This window comes from Etheostoma spectabile, chromosome 21 (genome assembly GCF_008692095.1).
Source record: "Etheostoma spectabile isolate EspeVRDwgs_2016 chromosome 21, UIUC_Espe_1.0, whole genome shotgun sequence".
In the NCBI taxonomy this organism is placed as follows: Eukaryota; Metazoa; Chordata; class Actinopteri; order Perciformes; family Percidae; genus Etheostoma; species Etheostoma spectabile.
Genome location: NC_045753.1, coordinates 14,435,375 through 14,450,759, shown reverse-complemented (window position 1 = coordinate 14,450,759; position 15,385 = coordinate 14,435,375). Strand labels below are relative to the sequence as shown.

The following is a 15,385-nucleotide window of genomic DNA, read 5'->3' as shown; positions in this document are numbered from 1 at the left end:
CTGTGATTCACTTTGGTTGTAGTAATTTTTACATTTGTTATTTATGTATTTGCCATCGACCCTGTTCAGCACTTTGGTCAACTGTTTTTAAATGTGCTATAGAAATAAAATTGACATTGACACTTGCAGTGCTACAAAAATTAAAATTCATAAATCTACACATTTTTTTGATCAACTTGATACAGTGAGGGGGGAAAAAAGTATTTGATCCTCTGATGATTTTTGTACATTTGCCCACTGACAAAGAAATTATCAGTCTATAATTTTAATGGTAGATTTATTTGAACAGTGAGGGACAGAATCAAGAACAAGAAAATCCAGAAAAACGTATGTCAAAAATGTTATAATTTAATTTGCATTTTAATGAGGGAAATAAGTATTTGACCCCCTCTCAATCATAAAGATTTCTGGTTCCCAGGTGTCTTTTATACAGGTAACGAGCTGAGATTAGAGCACACTCTTAAAGGAGTGGTCCTAATCTCAGCTTGTTACCTGTATAAAAGACACCTGTCCACAGACGCAAGCAATCAATCAATCATATTCCAAAGTCTCCACCATGGCCAAGACCAAAGAGCTCTCCAAGGATGTCAGGGACAAGATTGTAGACCTACACAAGTCTGGAATGGGCTACAAAACCTTTGCCAAGCAGCTTGAGAAGGTGACAACAGGTGGTGCGATTATTCTCGAATGGAAGAAACACAAAAGTACTGTCAATCTCCCTCGGCATGGGGCTCCATGCAAGATCTCACCTCGTGGAGTTGCAATGATCATGAGAACAGTGAGGAATCAGCCCAGAACTACATGAGTGAAGGACTGAACATCTGAATGATTCAGAGAACAACTGGGTGAAAGTGTTGTGGTCAGATGAGACCAAAATGGAGCTCTTTGGCATCAACTCGGGGAGGACAACGAGGACAACGAGGACAACGAGGACGACGAGGACGACGAGGACGACGAGGACGACGAGGACGACGAGGACGACGAGGACGACGAGGACGACGAGGACGACGAGGACGACGACAACAAAATCCCTCCTGATATGTGTGCAAGCCTGGTGGCCAACTACAATAAACGTCTGATCTCTGTGATTGCCAACAAAGGTTTTGCCACCATGTACTAAGTCATGTTTTGCAGTGGGGTCAAATATATATTTCCCTCATTAAAATGCAAATCAATAGAATTTTTGACATGCTTTTTTCTGGATTTTTGTTGTTATTCTGTCTCTCACTTTTGAAATGAATCTACTATTAAAATTATAGACTCTTTTCTTTGTCAGTGGGCAAATGTAATCAGCAGGGGATCAAATACTTTTCCCCCTCAATGTAACTCCTCAGCAACTGTTAGATAAGCTTTTGTGTCCTCTAAAAATGATGTCAACATGACCGATCTGTAATGACTGATTGGTTAGGGAGCCTTTTGCAGGTAGGACAGATAAAGGAGAAACCCCTATAATAAGCTGATTGTGATAAAGGTGTGTGTCCGTGTGTGTCCGTGTGTGTCCGTGTGTCCGTCCACAGTTTGAAGAACATCAAACATTCAACCCTATTTACACGGTTGGCTACAGTGCAGTTATTCCTAGCCTTATGGATTTTTCACACATGAAGACTGTTTAATATAAAGGTGCATTTCAAACTACCAGTAATTTGACCTCCAACTAAAAGCATTCTCAACACCAACACTCAGTTTCAATAATCATAGAGTGGGTAGAGTTTGATTAAATGACAGTTGATTGCCAAACCACTGGATGCACTGGTCACATCACATCATAGTTGACATTCATTTCTCCAGCTCTGCCTATGGTCCATTTCTCTCTTCAAATATTTTCTTCTAGCCTCAGTTTATGGAGAGGTTTAACAGTCAAAACACTGCAGCAATTTCTGTGTTGTTGTTTTTTTTTATCTCTGTCTTAATGTCCAACCCTCTCTCTTGCAGTGAGACTCCATGACAGCATTTCAGAGGAAGGCTTTCATTACCTAGTCTTTGACCTGTGAGTATATTCAGAACACACACACAGTGACATTTTATCCATGCGTGCGGCTGCGGAATGTTTGTGTATGCTAACAGACTTCTATATCCTGTCTCCCTGTCTTCCTTGATTGCTTTCATCCTCCTTTTTCCTCACTCTTTCTTTCTTTCTTTCCTTCCCCCCACAGGGTAACAGGAGGAGAGCTTTTTGAAGACATTGTAGCCAGGGAGTACTACAGTGAGGCTGATGCCAGGTAAGCGCTTCATATGGAGCTGCTCTGAATATAATGCACACATCTGCTGTAAACATATTTTATGAGATTACAATGTAATCTCATTAAATATATGAATACTCACTTTATTGTGAATGTGAACATAGACATACAGGGGTAGATGCAATTATTTTGCATGTATACTTGCCCATCCTTCCCCCACCCCCACCAATAAGTGCATCGATATCTGTCTCTCTTCTGCCACACATGTTGCTCTCCATCCTCTACATTGAAGTAGAATATTGCCACAAGAAATAATCGGTTAATTCTTCAAGTCATTCATCTGGCAAAAATGCTGGTTCTTGCTTTTAAAATGTAAAGATTTTCTGCTTTTCTTCTGTTATATTATTGTAAATTCATTGATTTACCTTGAACTGTTGATTGAAGAAAACAAGCATTTTGAAGACTTCCCTTTTTTTCCGTGGAACGCTATTTTCTGACATTTTGTTGACATTGTGACATTTAAGATTTCTCTCTTTCCTCTCTACTTTCTGCTAATGAGTGGCTGTATGGTGTGCAGCTTATGAAGTCTATTGCACAATTGGTTTAGGGGGTATTTGTCTGTTTATGCACACATGGGGGCTTTGGAAAGACACAAACCCACCCACACACACAAACCACCCCACGTGGAGTAAGCCTCTCTAGCAGAGCCCAACCTTTGACCTATTAACCTTTTTTTAAAGACATGACATAAACACGAGTCTTAAATGGTGGCATCATGAAGCCTCAGACCACAGTGTGTAGGACATTAATAAGGTGGACAGGTTCTGGCTTGCAGGGAAATTTAACAAGACCCATCATGAGTCACCACACTCAGTAGGCTAGTGTGAAAACATGCTCACCAGCCAAAATTTAGAAATAATGGCATTAGTAGCAGCTGAGTTGACGCCCCATTATTGAAATTGCTGGGATAGAGATTTATTGACTGTGTGGTGTAAGACCTCCCACATGTTTTTTTTAGTATTGATTGTTTCAACTACAATACCTGGATTATGTCTTTTGAAAAATAATTATTGTAAGGTAACAATTTAAACTTAAATGTAACTTCTGCTGTGTTAAATTGTAATGGGGTGATTTTTCACATGGTTCTAGGCATGAAAAAATAATCGTTTTATTTGTTTATCAATTTATGTTCAATTTTTTTAAAATTATTTTTATCATTTGATCATGGCCAACATCGCCCTGGTGACGGGACCATTTTCTCCTCTCATACGTTTTCATAAATTGCAAGCATTAAATCTTCATAAACACGCTCATGCAGCACACACCATTTGAAAGCTCAGACTCTCATGATTCGATTAAGCCCACACGCAAAGCATAAGATGAATTATAGCGGTTATAATCCTGGTATGAAGTAAAGAAATACAGAAAGATACTGCGCCGCTATTGTCTAAAATCAAGTGTGCATTCATACCTTTTTTCCTTGTGTCTTTATTCACAGCGATCAAAGATTGACAAAAATACTTTTTTTTTCCTACATTGACAACAATTGAAAACAAGCGGGTCCCCTTACAATCTTGTAGTTTCTGGCCGAGTTTCAATGGAAAGAAAGCTAAACAGTTTATCATTTGTGGGTTTTGATCGCTTTTCTCATCTCCACCGGGGCTACTACACTGTTACTGAGCACACCGGCAGATTCTCTGACGTCAGCCCATTCCGATGCAGTTTGGTGTCAGCCAATCCGTCTCCTGTAACCAGAGATGGCCCTAATAGAAGCCAATCATGTTGCAGAGTTCAAGGAGGACCAACGCGAGAAAGATTGACATCTATTCCTTCCAGTTAAAACTAGATGTTATGAAACCGGCCTACCTGTTTAGCTAATAAGAAGACAAATTGATTTGGACCAAACTTGACCAGAACATTTTAACCCTGTGATGGCTGCAGCTGTGTCAAAGCAAAAATAGGGCTTTAGTTGTTGCATTTCATCAATTTATAATTACTTATTTCTATAATTTTAATAAATGTATGTATATAGTTAATTTGTGTGTGTGTGTGTGTGTGTGAGTGTGTGTGATGTATTTTTGTATTTGAGAAGTTTTGTATTTTGAACTTTTTGGGCTTTTTTCTTTGCATTTTTCAAAAGGAAATAAAAACACAGACATAACTGTAGAGTGTTTTTTTCTGGATTAAGTTGGTACATGTGGCTATGGTACTAGTTATGTGTGTAGCCCATCTGATATGCTTACCGTAGTGTTTTCAAATCATTTTATAGATGCTTAACTTGGACAGAAATATAAATTCTCGATTCTAACCTCTGTAGCTCTGTGTCAGTATGGCCTAGAATCACACTGACGCTTGGAACAAAAAATTGAGTGTTAACTTCCCACTGACCTCAGGCACATCCCAGAAGGCCAAAGTAAATGGGAGCTGTATCCCTTTTTTTGGGGTAAAACATTTAGGCGAGAAAAGCATGTATTTTAAATTGTCTTTAAAGAGGTTAAAATGTCCAAACGTTGCAACAACAATAAAGCCCATAACAATTTCCTAAAGCCCAGAGTGATGTCATCATAATGCGTTTTTTGTGGGGAAATTTAAAAAAATGCACATCTAATCATATAAAACGGAGAAATCAGCAAATACTCACGTTTCAACTGGGAAAATGGCTTAAATGAATACACTATGATCAAAATAGTTACTTTTCTGTTACTAAAACTGTTTCAGCTCTACACCCTAAATTTGAAAGGCTTCTTATAATAATACTATGTATACAGTATAAACAAATTGTCTGAAGTTCATATTTCAGTCCCTCATAACACTATAGTGAACAAGAAGGACGTCAAGGTTTTTCTTCCAAATGGAATGCATCAATGTCAGATCTAGACCATAAACACTCATGTTGGAGTATATGTGATGTTTTTTTTGTAATAAGGGGCAGTGACTGACACGTCTTTCTCTCTCCGTTTGTCCCACTTTTCTCTCCATAGTCATTGCATTAGTCAGATCTTGGAGAGTGTCAATCATATCCACCAGCATGATATTGTGCACAGAGACCTCAAGGTGAGTGGCTGCCCGTTGCTGTGACAACCCCACACACACACACACACACACACACACACACACACACACACACACACACACACCTCTGCTCGTGGCCATGGCAACACACAGATGGCTCTCGGTTACTCCATCTCCCTCTCTGTATCTCGGTATCTCTGCTTTTCTGCTTCTATCTCTTATATTTTCCCCCTGGGTCACTCTCCCATCCATTGTTTTTGTCCTCTTATCTGTTCTCAGATCTGTCAGTTTGTCTGTCCATCAACAGAACTCTTTGTCCTATATGTATGTGTTCTTACACACATGCATGTGTGTTCATGTCGAGCACATAGAGATGGTGAGTCATGGTCACGTGCAGGGGTTTGTCTCTCACCTATGGCAAGGAAAAGACAAGGACTCAAACGGCACATACGCACATGAACACGCACACAAACGCACACTTTGTACTGTTGTAAAGGGGGTCTATTATGAGAGAGGAGATGAAGGCATAGATGAACCTCGAGAGTTGCCAGGACAACCCATGTGACATCACACCCACCCATGGAGCAGCGTGGGAGGAGCTTGAGTTGTCCCAAATAGCTGATAGGCTCAGATGCAAAGAGTAGAGGAAGAGAGCGTCTCTGCCACCTCCAGTTTCCTCCTTAAGCCAGTTTAACGTGATAATAGACCTGGTACGAAGGACAATAATATGTATCGAATATCTTTTTCAAGCACTGCAAGGTGTGGAAAAAATCCCCACCAAGGGATGTCGTGGATATGTGTGGGCAGCTTTTGTATGTGTGTTTGTGCACGCTCTGTGTCGGACAATAACGCTGTTAACTTCGAGCGCTGCCTGTCTGATTTGTTGGCCTTTTATCCTGAGTGGGCTTTTACTGCGGCCATTTATGTCCTACTGCCCAAACAACGGCCATTTAGAACGCTGCCACACACGCTGCCTCTCGCTAAGTACACTTTCCATTTAGCATGCAGTCTGCAGCGCTGCCTAAATGACTCCCCGAGTGGTTTCCATGGCTACGAACCCATGCCCATATAAGGCATTGTGGAGATTCACAACCACTCATCCTCTCTCTACATCCTCCGTCTCTCCATCGCACACCTTTTAACCAACCCCCACACGAGCTGTGTCGAATACATCAAATATAAATATTTCTAAGAAAAAGCTTTACTGAAGAGTGCCTGTCACTATCTGTCTCTCACTGTCTTGATCTCTTGTCATACATTCTGCTTCACCATGTGTGTCTGTCAGCCTGAGAACCTGTTGTTGGCCAGTAAGATGAAGGGAGCTGCAGTGAAGCTGGCAGACTTTGGCCTTGCTATTGAAGTGCAAGGAGACCAGCAGGCTTGGTTTGGTAAGAAAACAAACAGTGACACACACACATATCAAATGAGCTGGACCATTACCTGATCTGTTGTTCTATCTGGGTGTGTAGCACTCAATAGTTTCTACGTTAAAGCACACAAATCACTGCTGAACAGACCCTCTTTGATACAGTAGGTCTGTATAGCTACTCGCCCACTCCAAAGAATATTTGTGCGAGCATTGCTTAAGAGGCTCACAGACACTGTCCAGTTCATGCTTAGGCCATTGTGTCTTGGCGAACAGCCGAGATGCCAGCATTTGGCTGACTCTTCAGCGGGGCCGAGATGATTAATAGGCATTTGCTTGTGACTCTACACTCTGATAATCTAGTCTGGCATTGGAGTCCAACACAACAGGTCTCAATCAACTGAACCATTGACATAGCTTCATCGGAATTGTAATAAACGGCATCAGTTAATTGTGTCTCTTTGTTTTTCTGGCGGACAGGGTTTGCGGGCACCCCTGGCTATCTCTCCCCTGAAGTCCTGAGGAAGGACCCCTACGGCAAGCCTGTGGACATATGGGCTTGCGGTGAGTTTTGAGCATTACTTTTGGGCAATAAACCTGTTGCAATCAGCCTTTTATTCTTTGCTAGTGGTAAAAAAAATGCCAGTCACTGGGCATGTTTGTTTTTAGACAACTTAGCCAATTTGAGAGCCCTACAAAGGACCATTCAGTGTAGATTTCATTTCAAAAATGTAAAAACTGAAGCAGGATAACTTTTGAAAACCTCAATCATTGGCAAGAAAAAAGAAACTGGTTGCATTTTCTTCTGTTTAATTCACTTTAATTGTAAATGTTTCTTTTTGCTCCCTGCATTTAAATGTAAAGCACAACAAGTTTACTTGTAATGAAAAGTGCTAACTGAATTAAATTGCCTTTCCTAATTTGAATGAAAAATATTTCCAAGTATTGTAACATGATCTCTTTGTTTTCTGTCAGGTGTTATTCTCTATATCTTGTTAGTGGGATATCCTCCATTCTGGGATGAAGATCAACACAAACTCTATCAGCAGATAAAAGCTGGGGCATATGATGTAAGTGTGTGGGTGTGTGTAGGGTGCAGTGCAGGGGTTTACTAAGCAGTATTTAAATGTTTATAGTGTTCAATTGAGAGCTGGTCCAAAGCTATTGATCTATCAGGGCCTTCCTGACGCATTGCAGAGAGGGGGTGTGTGTGTGTGTGTTTCTGTGTGTGTGTTGTTGTGTGTGTGTTGTGTGTGTGTGTGTGTGTGTGTGTGTGTGTGTGTGTGTGTGTGTGTGTGTTCGGAGAGAGACTGGGGACATCTCCGACAGCCTATTTGTAGAGAATTTACACTTAATATCAAGAACTGAAACAGAAGCATGTGTTCTGTTAATTGACAAAAAATACAAGCAGTTTTGTTCTCATATCAGCCTAATTTTGACAAATAAACCCAAAAATGGGTTCCCAGATGCTGTGGCTTTGCCAGAAACATGCAGACTCCTTACCCGTCTTTAAGGAAACCTGTCTCATTTCCAATCTGCTTTCCTTCTGTCCTTCAATTGTTGCACCTAATTTCTCTATTTTCCCCCAGTTTCCATCCCCAGAGTGGGACACTGTGACTCCAGAGGCAAAGAACCTGATCAACCAGATGTTGACCATTAACCCAGCCAAGAGAATCACTGCTGAACAGGCCCTCAAACACCCTTGGATCTGCGTAAGTATTAACCCACCAGAAAATTATTGGAAATAATGAGGATGGTACAAATATGTGTGCATACGTAGATCTGGACATAAAACATACCCACACAGCACTTGAAGAATTATTGTGTTATAACTTTTAAATAACTATAAATGTGCAGAAAGAGTTTATGTCTTTAATTTTTTTTTTGTTGTTGTCTTGCAGCACCGTTCTACAGTGGCTTCCATGATGCATAGACAGGAAACTGTTGAGTGTCTCCGCAAGTTTAACGCTCGCCGAAAACTCAAGGTATTTATCTTAAACTTTGATTTGCCACCTTGCTGTTTTTAGACCCCCTTGGTTATGTGCTGCTTCAGCTTTCACTCTTGTGCAAAGTATTACTATTTGCATATCTACTTATTTTATTTAACCTTCCTTACGTCGTATAGAAATGTCTTTTAGGTGTCGAACAATCGTACCGGCGACACAAACGATACCCGGCTCTGTAGTTTGCATTCACAGCCGTACATGCAAACTAGTGGATTAAAAAGCAGCTGTTCTTTTTTGGTCACATCATTTCTATTCATTTGCATAAAAGAATATGTATTGAGACTCGGAGATCTGAAGGCTTACAGTTAACGGTGCATCTCACCAATGATGCGGTTCATGAAGTGTTTTTTAAAGATTTGATATTGTTTGACAGAGAACAAATGAAGACTCAACCTTGACTGGATTTAGCTGTTGAAAAGAACTGATGAAGGCACTGCTGTTAAAAAAAGAAGAAAGATAAAAATATTACCGTCCTATTAGAAATGAATATAGAGCAGTGAAGAAATCCTGTTAAATAAAACAAAACTTCTTCAACTCATTATACCTCCTTCACTTCTCTCTCCTCCTTCGTCTCCTCCTCCAGGGAGCCATTCTCACCACCATGCTGGTGTCCAGAAACTTCTCAGGTGGGTGTGCCCTTCGCCCTTAGCCTCCCACGTCGCACATGCAGAGGGGGAGGCGGAAGGAGAGTGGATAGAGTCCTCTCTCCTTCTGCACACACACCCACTCACCCACTCACCCACTCCCTTCCTAAAAATAATGTGTTTGTGTGTGCACAGGAGTTTACTTGCTTACAACATTAATACCGATTTGAAACATGAAGTTTCTTTGATTCATGGTAGAGAAATGCATTGATAATGATTAATATGAGTGCTTTTCATTCTGGTATACATGAGCAGGCTAATGAGTGATATTCTGTCATGTAATAGATTACATGTTTGTGCCAGTTATGTTCATGCTAATGTATTTCTCTCTCTCTTGTGTGTGTGTGTGTGTGTGTGTGTGTGTGTGTGTGTGTGTGTGTGTGTGTGTGGCCGCTGCCCATTGAGCGTTTACATGTTCGAGAAAGGGAAGCCTAGACTTATGTGACATTTTTATGTTGGGGGCAAGGCGACTGCTAAGGTTCTGTGTATGCTGAGAGTGACTTGCTTTTCGTTGAGGCTTTGTTCTCAACCTCTGAGTATTTGGCCAGTCGATGGCTAATGATTTCAACTCCGGGCCTAGGAAACCACAGGGGTGCACGTCTTTGCTTCAGCCCATTTCTATCAAACCTTGTGATGTGTCTGGGCTGCAGCCAGCACACTCTGTAGCTTTCTAGGCCCATGATTGAAAATAGACTTGCCTAATTTGTATAGCCCCTCCCAACTGTAGCATTTCTGTCCAATAGTGGGCCGGCAGCATACCAACTCTGCTGCTGCCGCCTCCTCCACGGCCTCACTGGCTCAGGAAGGTACGTCCCAGAGACACGCCCATCCACTTCCTCTTCACACAAAGCTTACTTCTTTGGTTCATAGTACAGGGTTGGACCCCATTACCACCCCCAAACTCTTGCATGTAGCCTCTGCCAGCATCTTCCACAACATTCACACATGCATGCATACTCACACAAATTTAGTTAATTTAGGGTCTTATAGATGTGTTGTCTTTGCTGTAATGCAAAGAGATCAAATTTAATGCACACAGTCATGTAAATCAGCATCACTTAATGCTAATTGATTCAGTTCAACCTGCACTCCAAAGTGCTTTTTACATTTACACCTCACCACCACTCAGCCTTGACATTGTTGACAACCCCCATTTCATCTCCCAAGTAAGTTACGTCACTTCAAGATAGCTCCATCTTGTTCTCCAGCTGACTCCATACGCCCCTGTGCTCGCCCCATGGCCGGAGCTGTGAGGATGGGCACAGGGCAGGGGATGAGGAGAGGCATGTATTTCTGGGGCAAGGAACTGACACTGCAGGGGGCTGGCAAGAGCTGGGTTGGCGTGCTGCCATCGTCGAACCTGGGTTTGGTGGGGAGGAGAGGGGAAAGGCAGATGTTGATGAGCTGGGGGAGAGGTTTATACTGAGACGGCGGATAGCAGTGCTGCCTTTTCTGCTGCTACCAGAGCCAACTGGTGAAATCATCACCATTGTGCAGCCTTCCGGATGAATCCTTTGGGGTTAAAGACATCCGACGTCTCATCTCCCCCTCCTGAGGTCTGTTTTAGTGCTTTCAAACAAGTCTCATTGCCCCCTCAAAGGAATGTCACAAGCTAACTCGGCCGCAAACTTGCCACCATGATTTGTTAATGACACTTTCCATAACTAACATAATTGTTGGATGGATTCCTTTGTGTTGAAAGTACTTAAATCAGGCTTTGCTCTCATCCTGCTGGGTGGGGACGGGTGGTGAAGGTCGGCGATTCCGATGGTGGCTCCATGGATTGAGTACTTTAGAAACAGACAGTGTTGAGCAGACTGGATTTTCTGTCACTTTTTCAGACGAGAAAACCTTTGCTCTACAGTGTACATAAATCTCCATAGTTAACTAGGATCTTTGCTAACTAAAGGATAAAGGTAAAATGTGAAAGGGTAGATGACCTCTGTGTAGAAACTCCTGGTATGTGTGATCGGTGCGCTGAGATTCTGTGCGTTTGTGGTGGTTTGATTGTGAGCTAGAGCCCTCAGAATGCGGGCTTCCTTACTGAGACTGGACCAAGTTGCCTGTTTTGTAAGTTATCGTGAATCTCATGTGTGACATCATCACTCCAGATTGGACTCGTCATCTGATGATGTCACTCATCTCTGCAAAATCCTGGCTTTTTTTATTACTACAAATGCTTCCTTGCACATCTCTGTAGAGTTTGGCCGAAGCAAGGCTTGGCAGTTTGCTCATGTTTCCTTTTTAATGACATTAGAGCAAAATGTGACTGTGTGTTTTGCAGTATTTCTGTATATCTCTAGAAAGGTGTTTGCCTTGCAGCCTTTTGCATGTGGGTGTCCTGTGGGTTTATATCCTGTAAAACGTCCTTGGGAGATACAACTTCAGATGCTCTCTAAGCCGTCCTTCCCTGTTCATGATCGAGCTGGTTATGTTGCTTGAGTGGTGCAGCCCTCCCACTGTGGGTCGTCTTGACCTTACCCATCCTTTTGTGAAATTGGTGATGGTTCTTTTGAAAAGCAGAATGGAAGGACGGATTTAGATAGCATGTGAACATGGTGGTCCCATGCTGTCACAATTAGTGCCCTGGTGGCTGTTTAGTAAAAGATTTAGCCGAATTAGGAGCAGATGTTATTTTTAATTTTTTTGGGGATGCTGCATGGCCAGGCCAAGATAGGAGCTGCATCTCAATGCAACAGCCAAGATTAAGGAGCATGAGTTGTCACTTCATATTTTCTGCCGCTGTAAATGCTGTGCCCCTTATCTCAACTCTTGTATTTAAATACTAAGCCCTCTCTTTTAACCCTCCCCTCTCTCCCCCCCTCTTTCCTTCTCCCATTTCTTATTGGAAGGTAAGAAACACAAGATTTTTTTGGTGTCAATAGAAAATTTGAGAAAAGAAAGCAACAGACTGCTGAGAGCTTTAGACTGAAAGGAAGAGTGACTGGGACCCTTAAAGGAAATCAATGATTTACATTAACCTAGCTCATTGCCGTCAGTCCTGGCAGCAGTTTGAGTCTGACCATCACTCTCTTTCTAGATCTGCTGGGATCTTACAGACAGGAAATGGATTTAGAAAGTTTACTTTGCTCTCAGGTTTCTTTTTTTCCCCAGATGGCAATGAATGGATCATGATGTGAATGGGTTTTGCAGAGTGTAGCAACTTGTACAGCCAAGGGAAAACGTACCCAAGAAATCCATTAAATGCATGTTATTCTTTGGCAACATCTAGACTTACTTGCCCTTAAAAGCTTGGGTATTGGGTATTATAGGGTATTGGGTATTATAGATTAGGTATTACAAATCCAGGTTCATAGATATTAGATCCAGTTTTTGCTAAAGTTGCAGATTTCTATAAAAGCTATCTTTTTTTTCTTTCTTTCTTAAAGAGAGCTGTATGGATTGGCATGGATGCTGTAGTCACCAATTAAACTTGTGCCTGTTTCTCTCCCTTTCTATCTTTTAATTTTTACAGCCTGCAAAAGTTTACTCAACAAGAAGTCAGATTCTGCTAAGGTAAGGTTGTCTCGTCACCTCTCTGCCCTCATCTGTTCTGCTACACTGTGTCCTGTCTCTCCTTTATTAGCTGACCCCCTTTTTGCCTTTTGTTCTTTTTCTGGACCCCTTTCTATTAAACTAACTTTCTCCACCTTGTCTTTATGTTAAGGAATATCTTTTTTGTACAGTAATGATTTTGTTTTCCAGATTTTTGTTTCATTTGGCTCAAATTTCCCGTTCATTTCAATAGGGGAGTTATGCTGCATCTCAGGGTTTCTCAACCTTCTGTGGCCTGTTTTTAGATCTCAGAGTTCCTGCCGTGCCTTCTACAAGTTTGGGAAACTCTGTTTAAGTGCCCCCCCCAGTTTAAGTCACATTATTTTGTATAATTATCAATTAAATCTTTTTTTTATGTTGGGTTTATTCTTTCACCTTTAGTCTCAGTCAAAGGATTTGCTGCACTCTTTTCCGAGCAGTCACCATTATTCTCTGCTGCTATTAAGCATTTCCCTTCCCTCCTGCCTCCCTCTCTTTCTCCTTTGCCCCAGGGGTCTCTCTGTGCAGTTAAGTGGCAGAGGCATAGATAGTTAGTGAGGCAGTTAAAAGGATGATCTAGAGGCCATTTTGTGGCACTCACCCTCTCATTTACCCTGTTAGCGCTCAACAGCCTCGGAGCTTTGACCAACATTAGCCCTATTCCCTAAAAGGCGTATGATTCTAATGCATCTGTGTGTGTGAGTGTGTAACGTATGTGTTCACTTTGAGTGTTTTGCGTTCTCGTCCCAGCCTTCTACCAACAACAGTAAGAACAGTATAGTGAGCGCCATCAATGCCCTGAAAGACACCAACATGGCAACAAACGCCCAGATGGTACAGTAGGCCGCCGCAGTGTTCCCGCCTCTTAACCCCCCTAATAGTTGCATAGTAGTCCGTTGTGCCTCACCCTCCATTGTCATAATCGCTGCTTGTCATCCTTCATCTACCATCCAGGAGGTGTTGCACCGTAACATTGCCTGTCCCAGCAGTTCCCATCCTCTGGCCATTTTACCCCCAAGGTGCACATGTGTTACTGAATTCTAAATCCGTTTAACTTTTTGGAAATTATTAAAAATGCTCATTACTCAGAATCTCAAGTTGCACATGTGCACCTTTTTTTTTCATTTCCAAGGAGCATGAACCTTTTATGATTCTAAGCCTCTGAAGTGGCAGCACAGAGAACTGTAGACTCCTGGTTTAGCTGATATCCAAATAAGATGTAGTCTTATCCTGTAATGACCTCTGTTATACGCTTCTCTCCCATGCTTAATCAGCAATCCCTTATCTTTATCTTGCCATCATTAACATCCCCATTGACATCCTTACCATACTGCCAAACATAACTTAACCACTACTAGCTTGTTGTGATTTTAAGACACTTTATTAGCATGCATTACATATTACATCTTGTGCTGGTATGGTTACATTTATTACGCGTTCTGTTAAGGTAGTGCTTCTCAATTGGGGGTGCAGCACTCCAAAGTAGGCCATGGGTCAGCCTGGGCAATATGGCTGAAATCAACATCAGAATATTAATTAGAATGTTTCATAGTACATTGTGTGGTGATGTCATCACAATATAATTTAAGTATGAGTTGATCAACAGAAAATTAATCTGCAACAATCTTGATAATACAAACATTTATTGGTTCCAGCTTCTCAAATGTTAATATTTGCTGGTATTCATTGTCTTCTATGATAGTAAACTTTTTGGACTGTAGGTCAGACTACAGAAGCTAATTCAATTTGTCTACCTGGGCTTTGGGAAATGCTGATGAGCATTTTTCACAATGTTGACATTTTCTAGACAAAACAATGAAGCAAAAAAATAATTTATATGAAAAAAAAAGTTAATTCATCTCCTCTCCCTAGCCATGTGTTTTCTTGACAATTTAAGACAAAGGTACTAATGTGAAGGAGAAGCAGTGTTAGGTGATCACCCCATGGCTGATGTAGACTATTGGGCCCAGTTTAAACCCAGTTGGGAGGCACTGGTTCAGGATTTGGATGTGTTGGACTAACTGTTCTGTTCTGCATCTCAGGAATCTCAGAGCACAGTGGTGCACAACCCTCCTGATGGAGTTAAGGTGAGGTGTGTGTGTGTGCGTGTGCGTTCGTGCGCGCGTCCATGTGTGTGTCCGTGTCTGTGTGAAAGTCCGAGCATCACCCAGCTGCTGCACTCATGAGCCCATTGGACCTTAAAGCTGGATGTGTTAATTTGAGTATCTTTCTGTTTGTTTCTCTGCACTCCAGGGATCAACAGAGAGCAACGCCACCAACGACGAGGAGGAAATGAAAGGTAGGAAAGGTACTCGAGTGTTTTAGTCCCATTTTCCAGTTCTTATCCACTCTCTTTCTCTGTCTCCCATCTAGTGAAGTGTGTGTATTTGACTGCAGTGACTGGCAGGTGTGCTGAGATTCAACAAGTGTCTCTCACACTCTTGACCATCTGCCTGTGGTGTGTGGATGTATGTATTTATCGAGTGTCTGGCTGCGTTTTGTGTGTGTGTTCTAGCGGACAGTTCGGCGCTGAGTCAGAGCAGCGCCACAGAGGAGATGCCCCCACTTCTGCCCTCACCTCAAAGCTCACCTGCCAGTAAGTTTATCCATGGCAACCAGAAGCTATACGGTTGCCACTGGCAA

The 15,385-nt window shown here is 41.9% G+C and overlaps 1 protein-coding gene across 18 annotated transcripts in view; it reads left to right on the top strand.

The window, feature by feature from the left end:
• The window catches only part of LOC116671728 (calcium/calmodulin-dependent protein kinase type II subunit gamma), an 83,744-nt gene that overhangs the window by 56,346 nt on the left and 12,013 nt on the right, over positions 1-15,385 (top strand). For 3 of the 18 annotated variants that reach the window (XM_032503174.1, XM_032503168.1, XM_032503167.1), the window contains exons 4-18: positions 1,933-1,987; positions 2,154-2,219; positions 5,162-5,234; positions 6,478-6,580; positions 7,039-7,122; positions 7,534-7,628; positions 8,148-8,270; positions 8,460-8,543; positions 9,148-9,190; positions 9,952-10,014; positions 12,684-12,724; positions 13,493-13,576; positions 14,785-14,829; positions 14,996-15,041; positions 15,258-15,338. In XM_032503174.1, the coding sequence (XP_032359065.1) occupies positions 1,933-1,987; positions 2,154-2,219; positions 5,162-5,234; positions 6,478-6,580; positions 7,039-7,122; positions 7,534-7,628; positions 8,148-8,270; positions 8,460-8,543; positions 9,148-9,190; positions 9,952-10,014; positions 12,684-12,724; positions 13,493-13,576; positions 14,785-14,829; positions 14,996-15,041; positions 15,258-15,338 (1,086 nt within the window). Of the gene's footprint in view, positions 1-1,932; positions 1,988-2,153; positions 2,220-5,161; positions 5,235-6,477; positions 6,581-7,038; positions 7,123-7,533; positions 7,629-8,147; positions 8,271-8,459; positions 8,544-9,147; positions 9,191-9,951; positions 10,015-12,683; positions 12,725-13,492; positions 13,577-14,784; positions 14,830-14,995; positions 15,051-15,257; positions 15,339-15,385 lie in introns of all 18 variants that reach the window. The other 15 variants (XM_032503172.1, XM_032503166.1, XM_032503165.1 and 12 more) reach the window with 11 other exon arrangements.